The sequence below is a fragment of the Electrophorus electricus genome, chromosome 26, assembly GCF_013358815.1.
Source record: "Electrophorus electricus isolate fEleEle1 chromosome 26, fEleEle1.pri, whole genome shotgun sequence".
NCBI classification, from domain to species: Eukaryota; Metazoa; Chordata; class Actinopteri; order Gymnotiformes; family Gymnotidae; genus Electrophorus; species Electrophorus electricus.
Genome location: NC_049560.1, coordinates 10,807,575 through 10,827,686, shown reverse-complemented (window position 1 = coordinate 10,827,686; position 20,112 = coordinate 10,807,575). Strand labels below are relative to the sequence as shown.

Here is a 20,112-nt window from a genome sequence, read left to right as displayed (position 1 = left end):
CCAGTGGCGGAGACTGGGGAGGTGGAGCACAGAGAAGTGTGGAGTCTTCCCCTCTCTCACTCCCACGGCTGTTCCGTGCACCGTGCTGTGTTTGGTCTGCAGCTCCACCGCTCTCTCTCCCTCGCTCAAGCTCTGTCTCTCTCATGAGCACCCCTCCCTCACTCACCCTCAATCATTTTCTTTCCCTCTCTCAGATATGACCACCTCTGTGAAAGACACTCAAACTTATGGGGGTGATGAGAATGACACATCTGTTGTTGTGAGTTGTTGTTGTGTGTTTGTTTGTTTGTGTATTTGTGTGTATGCATGTGTGACAGAGACAGAGATAGGGTAGAGCATGGTGGATGAGTGGATAGGAAGGTAATCCTCTCTATTTGGGCATGCACCAAAATCTCAGCACTCTATGGATTAACCCGGCATTCAGAGAATGAGCGGTCTCTTATGGTCTTTGTCATTGTGTGTGTGTGTGTGTGTGTTTGTGTGTGTGTGTGTGTGTGTGTGTGTGTGTGTGTGTGTGTGTGTGTGTGAGAGAGAGAGAGAGAGAGAGAGAGAGAGAGAGAGAGAGGGAGAGAGAGAAAGAAAGAAAGATAGAAAGAAAGAAAGAAAGAAAGAAAGAAAGAAAGAAAGAAAGAAAGAAAGTATATCTTCTTCTCCCTGCAGAACAGCCAGCAAGTCCAGCAGTCATATTGGGTGATGCAGGCAAATTCTTGTTTTGGTGCCATGGCAACAGGGTTCTGAAAATTCAAAATAATTCCTGTGAGCTCCCACTCCCACCCAAGACTGCAGAGGATGTACCAGTGACATGTGGGTATATATTTTATATATATATATATATATATATATATATATATATATATATATATATATAGAGAGAGAGAGAGAGAGAGAGAGAGAGAGAGAGAGAGAGAGAGAGAGAGACAGAGAGGTGTGTGTGTGTGTGTGTGTGTGTGTGTGTGTGTGTGTGTGTGTGTGTGTGTGTGTGTGTGTGTGCGCTTCAGGCAAAAAAAAAAAGTATACGAAGCCTGAATGCTTGTATTGTATTTCATGCAAACAAATTGAAAAATACTAAGACATATTAAATATTAGCATCTTGAGTAAAACAAAGGCCTCTAATTTATTGTAAATAAAAACTGGCTGCACATACTATGTAGTTCCATTGTTAGCAGGTTAGATTCTGGGGTAGATGGTTAGAATGGGGTTAAAGGAAAGGCGGACTACAGTGCTATGTCCTTCTGCTCTAGAGACAATTATTTGTGTACAGCGCCATCATTAGGCCCACAAGGAGAATGCAAGATGCGAGTAACTTCTTAGATTTTAACGCCATTAGACATTAACGCCACATATGGCTATCCTACATTTATCAAGGCCGGCCTAATAAAAATTCAGTATTAGAAATTGTTTTAAATTTTCAGTGTTTTTTGTGTGTGATGGATACAAAGTGGAAAGAAATTTCAGAATAACCTTCTCTCTATCTTTTCTAAAACTATTTTTAATTCATAACTGTGTAGTAGAGATGTGTGGAAGCCTACAATATTATATAAGATTTTATAATTTCCCCAGTGTTACAGCCAGTTAATCTGAAGGTATGGAACAGATAACAAAACAAGTGATATGATTTAAAAAGTAATTAAACAAATATAGTCTGGGTTCATCAACACGTATAGGCTCCGCGATTCAAAAATAAATAAACTGGAGTAGCTTCTTCTCGATCACAAAATTTATTTTTATTTTATTTTTTTTTTATGTTTTATAAATCAGCACACATAGTTAATAATAGACTAAACAGTGGAAACAGTTTTACCATGGCACGCTTCAGTAAACGGGGCAGCACAACAAAGCGGACATCACAGCGGACAACATAGTGGACATCATAGTGGACATCATAGCGGACAACACAGCGGACAACATAGTGGACATCATAGCGGACAACATAGTGGACATTATGGTGGACATCATAGGCGTTGATGGACCAAACGCGAAACGCATCGAATTTGCGGAAGTGTGCGCGCGGGTGGGGCCTCTGCGTGTGCCGTAGACGGTAATGTGACCATAGACGCTCACAGATCCCGTTAAACGAAGCGTTATATGTGACCTCGCAAGGACCCACTGAGATTTTTTAGACTGAACTATAAATGACGTTATTCTTTGGAAATATCTGGGCTGTATTTATGGTCGTTTGAAGGAAATGTTAAACGAACAGCTAAATAGTTTATTTTCTAATTGTCTTGCGGAGGGTGAGTAGGTTAACCACACTGAGCGGATTAGGATTCCATTATCATTAGACATCTGATGTCTTGAGACTGGGGCAATGTGAAACGCCGATATCGCTCGTCTCCTCTGCGTACTGTGGAATAATAATGAACAACGCGCAAGATATGTCTCCTGATTTTGTCTTGATGCGCCTGGTCTCTGCGGCCGAGGATGACCGCTTGGACGAGGAGAATGGGAATTTGACATCGAGTAGTGGAGTAGTGGCTGGATTTAGGCAGGAAGTCTTGGCTCATGGAAGTATTAAAAGTAAATTCGAATGCGCGCAAAATCAGGTGCCCGGTATTACGCGACACAGTCACCTCACAGCAGTGAACAAAGCTCCGCAGCACGGCGGAACTGAGGCACCTGACACCAGAGTTATGGCGACTAGACCCTCGCTGTCTGTCGCTCCTCCGCTTAATTCTACCGAGGCCCATGGTTATGATCTCGCCCGCAGAGGGGGAATGGCGCCTCAGCTACTTGTATTTAGAAACATATCAAGAGACTCTGAAGGATTGTGTGAAAATAATTCGGATGATCGGCAGGCATCGAGGGCTTTTGAGGACCAGACGACGCGTAGCTCTGAGTCGAGCGCCGGCGTAAATAACAATACGCCGAGCACCGTGGATGCTCAGTCGCATCCTTCATGGTCGCTGCGTGGCCAGATGAACCTGCCTATGGCGGATAGCGAGCGTGCCGAACTATGTCACCGACATCGCTTGATCACAGATAAACCAGAGTGGCCGCCGACTGTGGAGAAATCCAACCCGACGGCTATAGCAGAGCCCAAATGGAGCTGCAAAACAGCGCAGGGAGAGCTTCAGCTCTCCGACAGGCCCGTTTTGGAACTTGCTAGGAAATTTGGGAATCTAGGTGTCGCTACGGTTCCTGACTTTTTGCTCAAAGACGGGGAGCTGCCACACTGCTCGTGTCAAAGCATCCTCGGCTCGGCAACCGCAGGAATCAGACAGGGAGAAGACCCGACCGAAACAAGCGATGCCCTCCTCGTCCTGGAGGGACTTGGTTCAGAAGAGGTGAATGGTCTTGGGATTAATGGTTGCCAAAAGAGCAATCTTGAGTCACCGGACAGTGGGCAGGTAAAGAGAGAACTAGTGGATAAGATGTCAGGTGCGTTTGCACTCAAATGTTTCCCTTCCGTCTTGTCCGGGCAGTCAGTTGGGATGAGCGGCGGATTCTGTTCGTCCGCATGTAGCGACTCACAGTTATGCTGTTTGCTGCGAGACTCTTTAACGCCTAGGGCACAAGCCAACCACACTGCCAGACTCTCCCCAGAATTAAAGACATCCTCAGTAGAATCCACTGTCGAGCTACACAGCAACACCCCGTGTTCAATCCAGGCTTCGATCCCTATGGCGCAATCGGAAAGATGCGCCAGTGCGTCTGGAGCGCCTTTATCCCGCGGAGCCTGTGGTGAGGCGGAGAAGGTAAAAGTGCCGGGAAAGTCCAGAAAAGGTTCTCTTAAAATTCGACTGAGCAAACTTTTCAGAACTAAAAGTTGCAGCGGCTCTAATACTCTTCTGGACAAGAGACCTTCGGTTACGTTTTCCATATCTTCAGACGGCAGTTTGGTGGATATGTCAGGAGCGAGCGGTGGGGAACAAGACCCGGCCAGGTAAAACTCAGTCTATTTCTTGTAATGCTAGTGAAGGAATTCACCACTAAAAAGGTGTCACGTGTTGTATTGTTTGTAATAATTCATTCAAATGCATTCAAATTTCTCAATTTAAAAAACTAATCACTATCTGTTTCAGTGGCTATGCATTTAGAGATTTTGACTTAATGTTTAAAAAAATGCTAAAGAATTTTCCAGTATGGCCATTCTGGGATGCAGCAATTCTTCACACTGTTTGTCTTCCTCCAGTCAACCCGGAATAACAAGGGCCCAAAGCGCCTTGTCTGCTGCTTCTTTTGCTCCGCTCTTCACAGGTAAGGCAGTCACTGAGAGGAGCAGGTGATGGAGGCTTGGGGTTAAAAGACTTCTGAGACTCCAAGGCAGATTTTTAATGAGCACAGAGAACAAAAATGTGACATGGAGAAACATACTCTCCACCAGGGGGCATCACTAGACCCAGCTGATGGGGTGGGTGCCCCACTGAAATGTGTCTATGTGTCTCCACTACAATCATTGGAAGACAATGAAATAATAAGGCATATGTTACCATATATAAAAATATATATCATATATAAATGTTTAAACACACACACACACACACACACACACACACACACACACACACACACACACACACACACATACATATATATATATATATATATATATATATATATATATATATATATATATATATATATATATATATATATATATATACCGCATATAAGATAGATAGATAGATAGAGAGAGAGAGAGAGAGAGATAGAGAGAGAGAGAGAGAGAGAGAAAGAGGGAGGGAGAGAGAGAGAGAGAGAGAGGGAGGGAGAGAGGGAGGGAGAGAGAGAGGGAGAGAGAGGGAGAGGGAGAGAGAGACAGAGAGGGAGAGAGAGAGAGGGAGGGAGAGAGAGAGAGAGAGAGAGAGGGAGGGAGAGAGAGAGAGAGAGGGAGGGAGAGAGTGTAAAGTGTAAAACTCAAAAGAGAAAGGGCAATAACTGAGGAGGTCTTCGGTAACTGCTGCTGTAACTGGCGAACAAAGTTGGGCCCCCTTAATTCTGTGTACGTCAAGTAGTCTAGAACTATTAAACCATTTTTTCGACATATGGTAGATTCATGCTTATTTAATCAGATTTTCATTATTTTTTGAAACAAAACAAACATTCTGCCAAGCTGATAATTCTAGGAAATGTTTGTTCATGTCTTTTGAGCCTTTAATGTTTGTTTTCTTCCACCTTTACCTTATTTTTGATTGCCTTTTCCCCCGGTCTCAGGAGAGACAGTGTCACTGGTGGACGTGGACATCTCCCAGAGAGGAAGGACGTCTCCTCACCCACCCACGCCCCCTCCCCCTCCACGCAGGAGTCTCAGCCTTTTAGGTAGACGGTCACACAGCGGTTCACATGATTCCACTTTGTTTCCGTCTGTCTCTCTCAGTCTGTTTTTCGCTTTCACATTGCCTCTGCTTCTCTTACACCTTTATCTTTTGCATCTTTGTTGACATTCTCAGAATGTGTCTTGCATGGCAAAGTATATTTCCATCTCCAGTCTCTCTGCAGCCTTTCTTCACTGTCTCTCTTGCTCACCAATTTGTGCCGCTTTATTTTCATGCCTCTATCTCCCCTGTCTGTTCACGAATGGATAGAATAAATACATGCAGGGTACATAATCTGATAAACTATATAAATCCAGAGAGACCCAGTAAATGTCTCAAAACCCTTTTCAGAAACTGATTTCTTTAAAGCCATCCTGTTCTGAAGAGGCTCATATAGTCATCTTGGATTCCAGGCTCGTGGCTGAATAGGCTGTTACTATGTGGGATGATATTTGTGGTCAGCAGGAGGACAGGATTAGCTGTGTATAATGATTGCATACTTTCTGTTTGTATTAATTTGAACTAAATGAATACAATATTTTTTTATATTATATTTAAATTCACAGTCTTGAACATGCTTAATGTGTCATATTATTCTAATATAAAGATAGTACAAGTAGAATCTGTTCTGAACCCTCTTTTACCATTTCATATACACATTTTCCAATTCACGTGTTTAAATAAATGCACAGCAGCAAATATGTTCATGTTTAGATCAGTCTCAGATTGCATCATCCTACAGGTGTCTGTGATTTGTCACCTTCAGATATATGTTGTAAGAGGATAAGATGACACACTGTGGATGGCTTGTTGTGTCATCTAATGATAGCAAATTGCCCAGTTCGTGTTTCTGTGTTTTAGAGAGTTTGAACAAAAATACGTAAGATTTGGTTTGCACATACAGTGGAGAACTGCATTCATGTAGACTCATGCAGGCTTTTCTATAGTATTTTTGCATATTCTGTATAATCTAAAATATTTTACTTTGATAGTCTCCTCTAAACCATTCAGTGCCACCTGAAGATGGTGCATTTGTTTAGTGATATTTTTAGTTCTCTATCGCAATCCATGACAACAAACTCTGAATCATTTACTGGGCCATGAACAAGGTTCCACTGGTATCTGAAGCATGTCACTGACTGCACCCTGACTGAGTTCTCCTCTGAATCCTGCCACTCTGTTCCAGACGACATAGGTGGGCCGCAGCCTGGGCCTTTCCTAGTGAGTGTCATGGGAGCATCCCTGCAGTCTCTCCCCCTGCCTCTTCCTCCTCCTCCCCCCCTCCATGCCACCATGCAGCACAGTCTCAGCCTCAATGGTAAGGGCGTGGCGGTGGCGAGACATGTCTGTTGCTGTTCCTGAAGGTGTTTCTGGTTCAGGGAGTGGATTTCAGCCTCCTCTGGCCTCTCCCACACAGGCAGAATGTCTTGCGTTTGGATGCCCAGAGATACTTTCACCCCTTGAAAAACCAAATAGATGATTTCAAGTTTGGTTTATTTGTCACATACATAGTCATACACTGTACAACACGCAGTGAAATGGTGGGCACGCAGTGAAATGGTGGAAGATGATAGAAATACAAGTAGGCAAATGCCATGGAACCTCCCTTTTTGCTTGTATTGACTTCATGTGAAAGATTGCATGATTATGTTTTATTTTTCAAACTTTTGCAGTGTAAGGCAAAGGTGATTATGGTCCTACTGACGTAGGTGATTATTTGTTGCTCATTTTAAATTAGATCTGTGTAGAATCTTTGAATAAAGTACTATAAAGGCTTTCATTTAATATATACAATAATATCAAAACAACAGGTTGCATATGTGAATCCCAATGATTTTATTACAACTGGGTCATGTAATGTTTGAAATGTTGACCTTTAAGACCTATGTATAGTGAATCACTTGACAAAATTGGCATCAAACCCTAATCTGTTGTTTAGTCCACACGCTGATGTACAGTGGTAACTGCTAAACCAGCCACTAACTCAGAAGACAAAAAGAGTGCATCTGTAGTGAGGAGAAAGCCTATAGCCTATCAATACCAGACAGACATCTGCAACTAGAACTATGAATGTGCAGATTTCACAACATCTCAGAGTAAGTTGCATAAGGAGTCCCTTAATCAGACAAAACCATACAAGAAACCAGGAAAGATGCATATGCTCCTTAGCCAGTGAACAGCACTATGTGGAGGGCTCTGGGAGACACAACACCCACCACCAAAGATTAAGTTCTTTCTTATTCCTTCAGAATGAAATTCAAAGTCATCCTTTAATATCAGATGTTGTGAGAAAACTTACTGGAATTATTGTCTTGCTTAATTGTGACTGCAGAATGCAAAGCTGCATAGCAAGACTGCTTGCTACAAAGGTTTATTTGAGCAACAGACAATATAGGAGATAATAAAAGATATATGGAATAGAAATCAGAGCCATTGCAACCAGATATGATTGTATTCAATTACAGTGTAATATTTTGCAATAAGGAGACAACCTTGAGGAAGCAAGGCTAGAGGTGAACCCAGGCTAGAAAAAAAAGCCATCTGAGAGCTGCAAGCTGCAATCTTGATACAGGGAGGCTGGCCTGCTTTCTGTCGACTTTTAGCAACTGATCAGTAGCTAGCGTTGTGTGGCAGGGACGTCAGAGGAAACCCAGAAATCAAATGCTAGTAAATCAAAGGAAATCTAGCTATGCATTCACCTTGGGTTGATGAATTCTGCAGCAAAATATGTGGCAGGAAATGCTCTGATCTTCTATATGCCGATTACAAGGTTACAGTCCCCACAGTCAACCAATCAGTGAAATTCAGATACAAAACACTCTTGCATGTTGGTAAATATTAACTGTGTGTGTTCCAGATGCTTTCTTCAGAGCACTTCCTCATTCTTCCCCATCACCAATGGAGATTCCACCTCCTTCCCGAGTGACTCCACCTTCAAATCTATGTCCTCTGAGGGGAGTTGATTCCAGCAGCTTCACAGCTAGCCTGAGAGAACTACAAAGGGTAAGACATTTTCATGTCTTGTTACCAGTTCCAGAGCTATGCTAACATATTACAACATGACACAAGACTTGAAACAGGAGTAAACTGCACAAAATTTACAAAGTTTGCAAAGCTGTACAAAGGTATATTTAACCTTATAAAGAAAAGAGTTTTGGAGAAGTATCTTTACATTTTCTGAGTAAATGAAACTATGTAAAAAAGGAAGTATAACTGCACTGTAATATATTAATACACACATCAAGAATCTCAGTTAAGAGTGCTTACTCAGCTAAACTAAATCCTGTCAAGTTAAATAATCTCCTACTTAGCAACAAAATAATTCCACCATGTACAGCATTACTGTGAATTTAACAATGGTGGGTTGATATGTGTGCAGTTGGTAGCAATAGCTTCTAGTATGTGCGCATGTGCATCTTTCATTCTGTTTTTCCATAGTGTGGATGGTACTGGGGTCCAATGAACTGGGAGGATGCAGAATTGAAACTAAAAGGAAAACCTGACGGCTCTTTTCTGGTTCGGGACAGTTCAGACCCCCGATACATACTCAGCCTCAGCTTCCGCTCACAGGGAGTCACACACCACACCCGCATGGAGCATTACAGAGGTAAACAGACACACACACACACACACACACACACACACACACACACACACACACACACATACATGCATGGACTCTAACTCACGTGAGGTAGAATCAAGTTTTTACAACCATAGCTGGATTACAACACACAAGCAAACACATTCACATATACATTTACTTATTTGCCATTCAATATTTAGGAACCTTCAGCTTATGGTGCCATCCGAAGTTTGAGGACCGTTGTCATTCTGTGGTGGAGTTCATAGAACGTGCCATCATGCATTCTAAGAATGGAAAGTTCCTTTACTTCTTGCGGTCACGAGTACCTGGTAATGCTTCTAAAGTATCTTATTCACTATAGTTTGGTGATTTCAGTGTAGACAATTTGAATAAAATAGTATATTGAACTGTTTCAATTGAGATTGTAAGGGAGGTCATAGGTGAAAGATCAGTCCCGTCTAATTCCTGACCTCTGTCTCGCAGGGCTTCCACCGACCCCAGTGCAGCTCCTGTATCCAGTCTCACGCTTCTGTAACGTCAAGTCCCTGCAGCACCTCTGCCGCTTCTGTATCCGACAGCTTGTCCGCATAGATCACATCCAGGAACTTCCATTACCAAAGTACTGCTCTCTCTCACCCTTGTGGTTTCACACTGGTCTGTCTCACTTGTGGTACTTAAATGTCACTGGAAATGTTTTCTCCCCCTAGACCCCTAATTGTCTACCTGAGAAAGTTCTACTATTATGACCCAGAGGAAGAGATGTACATGTCGATTAAAGGCATGCGCCAGACAGCAGGCGGGGAACCGGAGCCAGAGCCCGAGACGTAGCCAGAAAAGCCATATTTCCCCATAAGAACTGGTTGAAACTTCTGAAAATGTTCTTAACAGATATGCAAATGCAAAATCTGTTTATTCACTGGCAATCGCCATTGTAACTGTAACTCCATGTTTTTCAGGATTTCTGTGTATGGACAGCAGATGGCATAGTGCATAGACACTGTTGAACAGAACTCCTACTCCTCATCAGTCTTCCAGTGGACCACAGTGAACATCATTGGAAATGGCCGCTTTCTAATTTTAAACCAAGAAGACAGAGGAGGACAGTAGAATGCTGCGGTACTGTCCATCTGAAACTGGCACTAGAAGCCAGACACAGACCTGTTAGGCACTGGACTGGACAGGCCCGGGACTGAAAACTAGAGCATTTAATGTGACCTGGAGTTATGACATGATCCTCCATCTGTATCTTTCTCATGGAGAAAAAAACACTGGAGTTTTTAAACTGGACACATTTGTGAATCACTTTTCTTTGTTCATTGTCCCTTAATTTTCCACTGCCTCAACAGTACTTCCTCAGTCTGACAGCAGGCTATATGAAGCATCCTTTCAGTAAAAGGGTCAAAATTAAAAGCAGTTTGGAATTCCACATCTCTCACTTGCATTTCATACATGAACCATGCTATAACAAAAATGGCATCTCATTACCTTTAAATGAGTAATCATAGGGAGTTATGCATGATGTTCACCTAACACTAGTCATGCACAGTTGATATACACAAACTTGGCCTACTCCAAACAACTGGGTACTCCTGTTTGGAACTGGACACATGTTTTAAAAGCATCTGTATCCTTCAAACAATGCACAAACTGGGATTAAATACAAATTTTATATATCAGTAAAGGTCTATGTTTAGCATTTTTGTGTGGACCCATGTTTTATACTCTTGACAAATATGGTCATTTGAAGAAATGCACTTCTAAACTACAGTAGGCTGCTATAATAGCTGGTTGTTAAAGGCCCCACAAACACTGATTTAAAGATAATTACAATTCTCATCTTAAATCCCTTGAGAATGTAAACTCCACAAACAGATTTAGAATGACATGATGTGTGCAAGACAGTTGGAAAGGAAGTCCCTAAAGCTGGTTACATAGGTGAATTCATACAAGAGTTTCATTTAAAAGGACAGACCATATCACAGTATTTTTTCCCTTGTGTAATCCACTGTGTTTAATCAAACCCCAGGACGTACGCAGATCTGGACAATTTTCCGTGGCTTGTTTAATTTGGCATTGTTCAATATCAACACCAAAACGGATTTGGCCTTAGTCCAGATATTTTCAGTTGATTTATTAAAAAGTAGTAAGGTGCTGAAGTACCTTTAATATTGGGAGCTGCTGTAGGTGGTAATTCAGACGTCCAGTAAAGTAAAGCACGTCAATCAAAATGGATCTCAATGACTTTTGATTGATACGTTTCAGCCATTTCTAACTGGACGAGCTGGATGTCAGTGAAATACACACTCGGGTATTACTGGCTCAGCCTGGCCCACTTTCTCTCTCCAAGTGCTCACCTTCTTTTCTTGAACTACGACAATCTATTGGCTATGTATCCGCCCATCAACTGTCATCGTACAATAAGATTATTCTATTGGTCAAAGTATAGCTCACTCATGACCATGGTTTTATTTGATTGGGCAGGGCCGCAATCATTCAGCTCTCAGGAGCAGCCGGATTGGTCCAAGGCTGCAGGCGGTCTCTTGCATGGGCTTGCTCTTGAAGGCTTCACGGACAGCGAATGTCGTCATGAGCGGTGGGTAGGAATTATAACGTTGGTGTTTATATTACTATCTACTTTGTTAAACATTTCATCGTCGGATTGACTACAGTGCGTTAAATACCCAGAATAGCAAATATATGTTTCAAAATGAAATATAACACGGCAACTGCAAACCGCACACTTCCGGAATCAGGGTGGTTTTCCGTATCAAAGAGTTTTATCTTGCTAGCTAGTCCGCGGCTCGTCAGGTTAGCATGTTAGCGTTAGCCATCAAAGCACAGCTTGCTTTGCACTTTTACCATTTCACTCCTTTGGCATAAGCAATTTGAAGTTTTGCTTAAGTTCATCTCAGTGCATATTGATGCGACGATCCCTTTGCTCTCCGTGTTGAAATCTGTAGCTGGCTAGCTTGAGATGTAATAAGAAGGCGACAAAGGCTAATTAAACATTTAAAATACAGTTGGTTGCAGCCTGCAGAGCAGTTCAGCTAAGCTAACAGCTTGACCACTGGCGAGCTAACACGACGTCGTCGTTTGACATTTGGTGAGCCGAGAAGCTGTTAAACCTCGTTAGCTCACCTGGTTTTATTTTGAGAGAGCGCTGTCAGGCCGCACTCGAAATTGCGGGTGTCCTTTTATTTCCTCCTTACCATGACAAGCTCTAGCTAGGTAACTGAATGTAAGCGCAAATCTAGATAGGTATCTAGCATTTTGTTTTTTGTATTTTCTTTTAGGAAGCCTGTACGTAATTAGCCTGATAATTTGACACTCGCGAAGTAGCTAAATACAGCTAGATAACAGCTGCTACTAGTAACTTGGTGCAACTCAAGTTCTTAATAGAGGATAAATTAAATTGTACAGAACTGCATGAAAGCTGGCAGGATTCGCATCTGAACTTCCAACTAATCGTTAGATCTTAGTGAATTAGTGGTTATGTAGTCAAACAGCCGTCAGCGCTCACCTGCAGTCATTGAGTAGCCAGCATTAGCTCGCAACACCAGTTGTGCTGATAATATAGCTACAGTCTCGCACTACTCGTGCATTTTACGCAGGGTGTGGGAATATGCTCCATTTTGGATTTTGCATGATGATACTAAGTTCACAAGATCGGTTAAAGTCCTTTCAGCGACGTCTGCGTGAATCACTGCTCTCCCAGTTCACGCTCATCTAGATAGTTACAGGTAACGCCTCTTTTTAAGATACGTTCACATATCTATGACAGTGCATGCAAGATGCAGAAAGCAAACGTATTTCATTAATTTACGCAGTAGTTGGTATCTTTTTGACGATCATGAATTCACTGATGTGTATTTTGTTTTTTGTTTGCGATACGCTGACGTTTAGCAAAGCTGAAGCGTTCTTACTGTATGATAGTCGATCACCTGTTGAAGAGCGATTGTACAACACGTACTTCTAGAAATCACCATTAGTTTCTGTTTCTTTCCAAAGATCAAAAGGACAGCATGGCCACCACTGTTGCTGTTAGTCCCAGTGAATACCTCCAGCCTACTACCTCCACCTCTCAAGTAAGATCTCAGAACTAATGCCATGGTATTTCTGTCCTTGCCAACATCTGCTTTAGACAGGTTTTGTGTTTCTGAGAATTCGTTTTCAGAACACATTTACACCTTTTAATCTGGTCATTATTTGACATTATTTCCTTTGTAAGCAATCTTTGTGTGTGTTGTACAATTCTGAATTGTGTTAAAGTTTTAAGATACTGGTTTTTGCTTTATTTTTTAAAATGTATTTATTTAAGTAGATTGGGTGTCCATGTCCTGCATCTCTTAAAACTGGCAAGGTGTAAGTTTAATAAAGCTCCCTCTTATTTCAGGCTTTTTCACAGCAACTCTGCTTTGATCTGTTTTGTAGGATTCTCAGCCTTCACCTTTGGCTCTCTTGGCTGCCACTTGCAGTAAGATCGGCCCACCTGCTGCCCAGGCACCAGTCAGTGTTCCACCAGCCCAGCCTACAACTCGCCGCTTGCACCCAATCAAGCCTGCTCCCATTGCTCCAGCCCCACCCAAAAATCTCGGCTTCCTCTCTGCTAAGGGAAATGTAATCCAGCTACCTGCAGGGTTAGGTTCTTCAGGAACTAGCCCCATCCTCCTCACTATCCAGACCCCGGCACGTCCAGCAGGCACAACAACTGCAAACATCCAGTACCAGGTGGTGCCCCAGATCCAGGGAGCCCAGACAATTCAAATGGTGCCCCAGGGTGGACAGATCCAGATCATCCCTGGAACCAACCAAGCTATTATCACATCACCTGTCACAGTACAGGCTGCCACACCCACTCCTACATCCATGGCAACAGTACCTGCCACGCAGAAGACAGTGCCCATTAAGCCGTCAACACAAAAGCGACGGCAGAATAATGTTAACGTGACCCTTAACGCTAACGTTGTGCGGCTGCCTAGTGGACTCACGCTGCCACTCAATGTTGCTACGGGTGAAGTGGGTGGAGCTCAGATCGTTACAGAATCAGCGGCTGCCACATCTCGCCCAGTGAAGGGAAAGAGGGGGCGGAAGAGACAGGTTGCTGTAGCTCCACCCACCCCTGCTCCACCTCCAGCCTCACCACCACCTATTGCAGAACAGGTGGAGACGGTGCTAATAGAAACCACAGCTGACAATATCATTCAGGTAGGTTCATAACTCCGTGATTAACCTTCATATGTTGCAGTGCTCATTCACTTTTGTGTTCAGGTTTTATAGCTCAAGAATATAAGGCAAACTTTATAAACTACATGAGTGCAAAGTGTCGTTCTTATGGAAAAGGTGTGGCAGGGAAAAAATGATGTGCAACATTTGCACAATTACAAATGTGTTTTAAAAATATTTTCTTAAACTGTAGTGGCTCTATAATAAATAGTGGCAAAATGTCACTTTTTGTGTTGGTACACAAAACATATAAAGTACATCTGTTTCAGGTTACATTATTCATTCTATGATTTATTTTCAAACTAATATTCTCTTTTTACTTTGTCTTCCCCCGTATTACTTGCAAAGCACACTGGGCTAGCCTTTTGAGGCAGTCACTGACCAATAAAATGTTCAATTTCATTTAAAGTTTATGCAAGCCCAGTTGAGCCCTGAGCTGAATTGCTTTGGTGAGTGGTGTCAAAAGCTGCACTTCAGTTGAATACTGCTGAAAAGCTCTTGGCTGCATTCACTCCTGGATCATTTACCTCTTTGTCCAGTCTGACTTTGGTCCTAGGACGTGACCTAAACAGCACTGAATTTTCAGCAGTAAGGGGTTGTTTGTGGTGGTGGTGTTTTTTATGGGGGGGGGGTATTATTGTTTTAACATAATCTGATGTATACATTGGCTCATTAGAGGTAAAATAAGCGTAATGTAAAAAACATAATGTTCTTTTAAACTTTGACTATTGCAGTTTTAAAGAGCTGCACTGATTCTATATCGTTGTTTCATGATTCCATTTTTCATTATATTGCATTGATACTTTAAACTCTTGTATTGATGTGTTAATTTGACATTTTATTAAATGTATGTATTCATAACCATTGCTATAGTTAATGTAACTGAAGAAACTTTGTAAAGCCTATAGATGGCAGTAGCTACTAAAGGCCAGTATGCAGGTTTTGTCTATAGCTTATACAAGGAAAAGACACGCAAGTAATACAATTGCATCATGATTTATCAAAAATGTCCAGCACACCTCCAGCTATTTTAGTTCTGTGAAAGTTCATGTTTAATTACTAAATAATTTTCTTTCTTCTTAGGCAGGGAACAACCTCCTGATTGTGCAAAGTCCAGGGGGGAGCCAGCCTGCTGTGGTACAGCAGGTGCAATTGGTTCAGCAGAAATCCGATCAGCAGGTGGTGCAGATACCCCCCCAGGCACTCAAAGTGGTACAGGCTGCATCTGCAACACTTCCCCCAGTGCCCCAGAGACAACCAGCCACCCCGAGTGTGCAAATGACCCCCACTGAACCCACACAGGTAGAACAGAAGTGTTTCTGCTTTGTCAGTTTAGTTAAGCTTAGTTCACAGACCTAATGGCTGGGAGCAGATATTTTCACTGTTCTAGCAAAAATATAAAAAAAAATTTCCCTGCAATTGAGACTAGATTTTTAAAGGTTAATATGCACTCACAATTGGCATGAAGATTTGTTTTTAATGCCCGTCTCTTGGTACAGTACCTTATCTGTGTGCTCTGTATGTTTCAGCTAGGCACATGTTTTAGATTTTGCTATTATATGTTTTGTTTTGGTTTTTTTTTGTCTGATGTCTCCTAATGTTCCCAGGTGCTGATTAAGACAGCATCGGGTGAGTGGCAGGCTGTGCAACTGCAGGAGACGATAGTTGCTGCTCCACACACGCCTGCTGCCACCACCCCTACCCCGCCAGCCGTGGTCAGCAAGAAAGCCCAACCAGGTGCCCGGAAAGAGCGGACCCTTGCGAAGATAGCCCCTGCTGGTGGGGGGTTAATAACGCTGAACGCAGCTCAGCTTACTTCAGCAGCTCAGGCTGTCCAGACCATCAATATCAATGGCGTTCAAGTTCAAGGAGTACCAGTCACCATCACCAATGCTGGGGGTGAGTGCCAGAGCTTGAACTACTCGAGAACACTGTAGATCACAGACAAATATTAAAACATTCATGCTAATGTTTGAGTATTTTTTTTTCAGATAGCATTCTCTTAGGCTAGGTGATTCTGACTGTCCAGGTCTGACTCTCTTACTTATGCTGATAGTATTTGCACCATTGTTTTTCAGAAGGAAATTTTACTTGACCTGGCATGCTGTATCTGCTGACACTGTCAATAAGTCTTAAGAACAGGTTTGTCCCTAGACCAGGGTGGAGTTGGTACTTGTGTCTAGTCTCAGGGACAGTGCTTTTGAACTTGGATGATTTAAAATGTACTTATCATTTTTAGGCTCTTATAGTCTTGTCAGATGCCATGTGTATTAAATAACTAACTAATCATTAGAGTATTAGAGTGCAACCACATGGTTGAAGATTGTTTTTATGTGGCAAACCATGTAAAATTAGTTCTGTCATGCTGTAAGCACAATATTTGACTGCTAGGGGTGTAACGTGGTTTTTGGAAGTAAATTGTTTTCTGTATTTTATGTGTTTTGATTATATATATATATATATATATATATATATATATATATATATATATATATATATATATATATATATATATATATATATATATAAAAATAAAAAAGACTTGATTCTACAGAGGTCTTATTATGAACAGTATCTTACAGATCAGACCCTTTGAACTATAACCCACATAAATGTCTAATCGGCTCCTGTAAAACTTTGTAAGCCATATGAGGGACAGCCAGAGGAGATTGAGGGGAGTCTTAAGGGTAGAGTTTTAAATTTGGACACGTTGTTTCATATGTCCAAAAAAAAACCCAACAAAAACTTGGTGACCACAAGTGAATATGCTCATGCAAGTATCTAAAACCCTTTGAATCCAGCCCCTTATCAGTGTACATTGAACCTCGTACAACGACTTATGACACATCTCCACATCTGCTTGGCATGCAGGCCAGCAGCACCTGACGGTGCAGACGGTTCCGGGTGGAGCTCTTCAGCTGGGCAGCGTGCAGACGCAGACACAACCACTGAAGGTGGAGCAGACGCTGGCGCTTGAGCTTCAGAGCCAACCGGGTGAGAAGAAGCGGCGCATGGCCTGCACCTGCCCCAACTGCAAGGATGCTGAGAAAAGGCAAGTGGAAGCCCAGTGTCTTAGAGTGCCGGGGAGGGCCACGCCCATGTTTAAGGCAGAACAGTGTCACTCTTCAAATATTCACATGTACTCCCAAGTTTGGATCAACAAATTAAATGTTGATTGAAACGTGTTAGCATTCTTTTCCTCTGCAGCCATAGCTTTCTTATCATTAGCCATCATCAGTATAAGCTTACATCACATCAGTGCCAGTGTTTAAGTGGTTTTTGCTTCTTTGCTACACTTTAGGTTCTACTGGTGCCTAGGGGCCCTTCAAATTAACTAGTTTTGTGCCGCCTCTCTCCTGTGTGGTGTCTTGGGTCTGGTTTAAATTTGGCTTGTGGAAGTGTCATGTGTCTATTTCAGCTTGTTGGCACCCAGTGTTAATGCAGCCTAATTCTGTACATGTGTTTTCTCAGAATATTGTTCATTTTTCGATCATAATACTCCTCACCAACACTGTACACCAGATAAATGACACTTTGCCTTGATGTCTGCAGGCCAGGCGAGGTGGGGAAGCGGAAGCACATCTGCCACATAGCAGGCTGCGAGAAGACCTTCCGGAAGACGTCTCTGCTGCGAGCACATGTGCGTCTGCACACGGGCGAAAGGCCCTTTGCCTGCAGCTGGGTTTTCTGCGGGAAGCGTTTCACGCGCAGTGATGAACTGCAGCGACATGCCAGGACGCATACAGGTATACTGCACATGCACCCAGATACCGCTCACTGGGATCCAACACCCTGTAACAGTGCCACTGCCTTCATATTGGGAACCCTCTGAAGCATTAATTCACCTTCAGCATGGTGCAGATGGTGTTATTGCAGGGTTTTGTTTTCCAACATAGATGTACTATGTGCGCTGATTTCAGTTCTGACTCTTGTTTCTGGCAGCATTTCAGTAAAGTTATTTTTAGGCTCTAACTTATTTGTGCCAGCTAAGGATACTGTTCTGAGAAGACAACCACGGGAATTTAAAAAGTCAGTTTGGATAAGCGCATACGTTAAATGCCATCAGTGTAAATATACAGGTTGGTTATCAAAGGTAGTGTACTATATAGTTAAGATCACACAACTGGTATAGTTCTGTGTGATTTGCATACTTTACAGCAAAATGGAAGTGTGGGCGAGTTTTGACCTTCAAGCATTAACTATTCCACAACTCTGTATTTTTGCAGGAGACAAGCGCTTTGAGTGTTCAAAGTGTCAGAAACGTTTCATGCGGAGTGACCATCTCACAAAGCATTACAAAACACACATCAACACCAAGAACTTGTGAACATTTGCTTTAAAAAGGTTTTTAGAACTCTTGAGGAAAAAACTTTCCTGCGGAGAAGAGCAGTAAGGGGGCGCTTTTCTTTTTAATGGGACAGCCCTCTCCCCCAGGTTACACACACTGTGTGTTCTAAACCAGGCCTTGTGGAGGCCCTTTGGTCAAGCATGCCTAAACTCCTGTTGTCTCCTTTTCAACTCATCACATTTGTCAGAGGAGAGCTGGCACTCTACATGCACCAGTACATAACATGGACATAACAGGTGTGTGTGTGTGTGTGTGTGTGTGTGTGTGTGTGTGTGAGACAAAAGTGAGTGGAGGAGGTATCTCAGACATTTATTGCAGCACCAACAAATACTCCAGCAAAAAAAGCTCTGAATTTGTGCATATAATTAATTTTAAGATCTTTTTGTTTTGTTTTTTGAGCCTTTTGACTGGTGTGTAGCAGCTCATGGATGGCTTTTATTGTGTTCTCTTGCATACAAACATACATACAAAAATACTCTGGCTAGTTTGAATATAAAAATGCTTGGACTTGCTCTATACCCCAAACAAGATTCATTTAAGAATCTTAAGTCAAAAAAATTTAAACTGTCTGACTTTACTAGGTTAACATTTATAACATTTATCAGATGTTTCAAATGAAAATTTTTTGCTGAGACTGGACAATCATGTCATTTATAGTAAAACAGACTAGGCAGATTTGAAATCAATTGATGACTGCAAGTTTAGGAACTATGGACATTTAAACCTGCATGTCCATACACAAATAATGGTTGTATCGAAGAAATATCAATAATTTTGTCATGAAAGCATTTAGATGGTAATTTATGAGTCAGTTGAAGAAGCTTATATTCAAGTGGCAACCTGGGAGATTACTTTTTCTTTTTTTTTTTTTATCTCCAAGAGAAATATGGACTCCAATTACAAACATCAAAAGGATGCCAGTAAAAAAGAGGGGTGGAATTTGTGTTCGTTACAAACAGTTGCTCATTTTGAGACAGCCAAGCATTTTAGAATTTATTCTAAATAAGCTAATAAAATCTGTCTGGTCCACAAAAGTGCTATAAGGGGGAAATGCCAGCATAAATATGTTTGTATGTTCTGTTTAAATATTTAAATGTATCCTAGAGATCACAAAATGTAGGTTATTTGTTACACAAGCAAGTGTATTGGCTAATCTTTCCAGACTTGAAGGATGAGAACTGTGTATAGTGTAAATGAGGAAAAATCTTTGTATAGTTTCATTCCTGTAATACACAAACCTATTAGATGAACCTTTTTATGAACTTAATGTTGCCTTAGACAGCTGCACCCCTTATTTAAAGACATTTCTGTCTGATTACATGGAACTGCATTCATAGAACTGCTTTATCTTTTGTCTAACTTATATTAAATGCCAATTTTATGTGCACTGACCAAATTCAGGGTTTTGAGTGGTTAGTATGTCATTCATACACCATGATTGGTTAAATTTGTCAGAACTGAAAAGAAAAAATAGCCCTTTTTTTATCTTTCCTAGATAAATCCCACACCTACAAATCCCTGTCTAAAAGCTGATGATAGATAATTGTGTGTTTGTATAACTTGTACTGAGGTGCTTAAACAACAGAGCTTGCTACTTTTTCTACAGTCAACCCATCTCTCCCAGATTGACAAAATAAAGCATTCAACTCACTGTTTGTGTGTGTGTATATCTGCAAATTTTACGGTAGAAATTATAAAAA

At 41.8% G+C, this 20,112-nt stretch overlaps 2 protein-coding genes across 6 annotated transcripts; both read left to right on the top strand.

Moving 5' to 3' along the window:
• The first annotated feature begins 1,981 nt into the window (after positions 1 to 1,981).
• On the top strand, positions 1,982 to 10,267 carry socs7 (suppressor of cytokine signaling 7). 4 transcript variants are annotated; one of them, XM_027018298.2, is made up of 10 exons: positions 1,982 to 3,883; positions 4,133 to 4,197; positions 5,155 to 5,259; positions 6,442 to 6,573; positions 8,113 to 8,258; positions 8,694 to 8,862; positions 9,042 to 9,170; positions 9,325 to 9,460; positions 9,549 to 9,665; positions 9,798 to 10,267. In XM_027018298.2, exons 1-10 carry the CDS (start codon positions 2,358 to 2,360, stop codon positions 9,826 to 9,828), a joined length of 2,556 nt encoding a protein of 851 aa, XP_026874099.2. In that variant the 5' UTR covers positions 1,982 to 2,357; the 3' UTR covers positions 9,829 to 10,267. The 4 variants fall into 4 exon arrangements, with proteins under 4 accessions (XP_026874099.2, XP_026874100.2, XP_026874101.2 ...); XM_027018299.2 differs by having other exon boundaries at positions 1,983 to 3,883; positions 9,549 to 9,700; XM_027018300.2 differs by lacking the exon at positions 6,442 to 6,573 and having other exon boundaries at positions 1,984 to 3,883.
• Positions 10,268 to 11,402: 1,135 nt separating this feature from the next.
• Positions 11,403 to 20,063, top strand: sp2 (sp2 transcription factor). 2 transcript variants are annotated; one of them, XM_027018302.2, is made up of 8 exons: positions 11,403 to 11,434; positions 12,850 to 12,926; positions 13,273 to 14,046; positions 15,148 to 15,366; positions 15,672 to 15,963; positions 16,936 to 17,116; positions 17,617 to 17,810; positions 18,291 to 20,063. In XM_027018302.2, exons 1-8 carry the CDS (start codon positions 11,428 to 11,430, stop codon positions 18,389 to 18,391), a joined length of 1,845 nt encoding a protein of 614 aa, XP_026874103.2. In that variant the 5' UTR covers positions 11,403 to 11,427; the 3' UTR covers positions 18,392 to 20,063. The 2 variants fall into 2 exon arrangements, with proteins under 2 accessions (XP_026874103.2, XP_026874105.2); XM_027018304.2 differs by lacking the exon at positions 11,403 to 11,434 and adding an exon at positions 12,487 to 12,581.
• Positions 20,064 to 20,112: the final 49 nt, after the last annotated feature.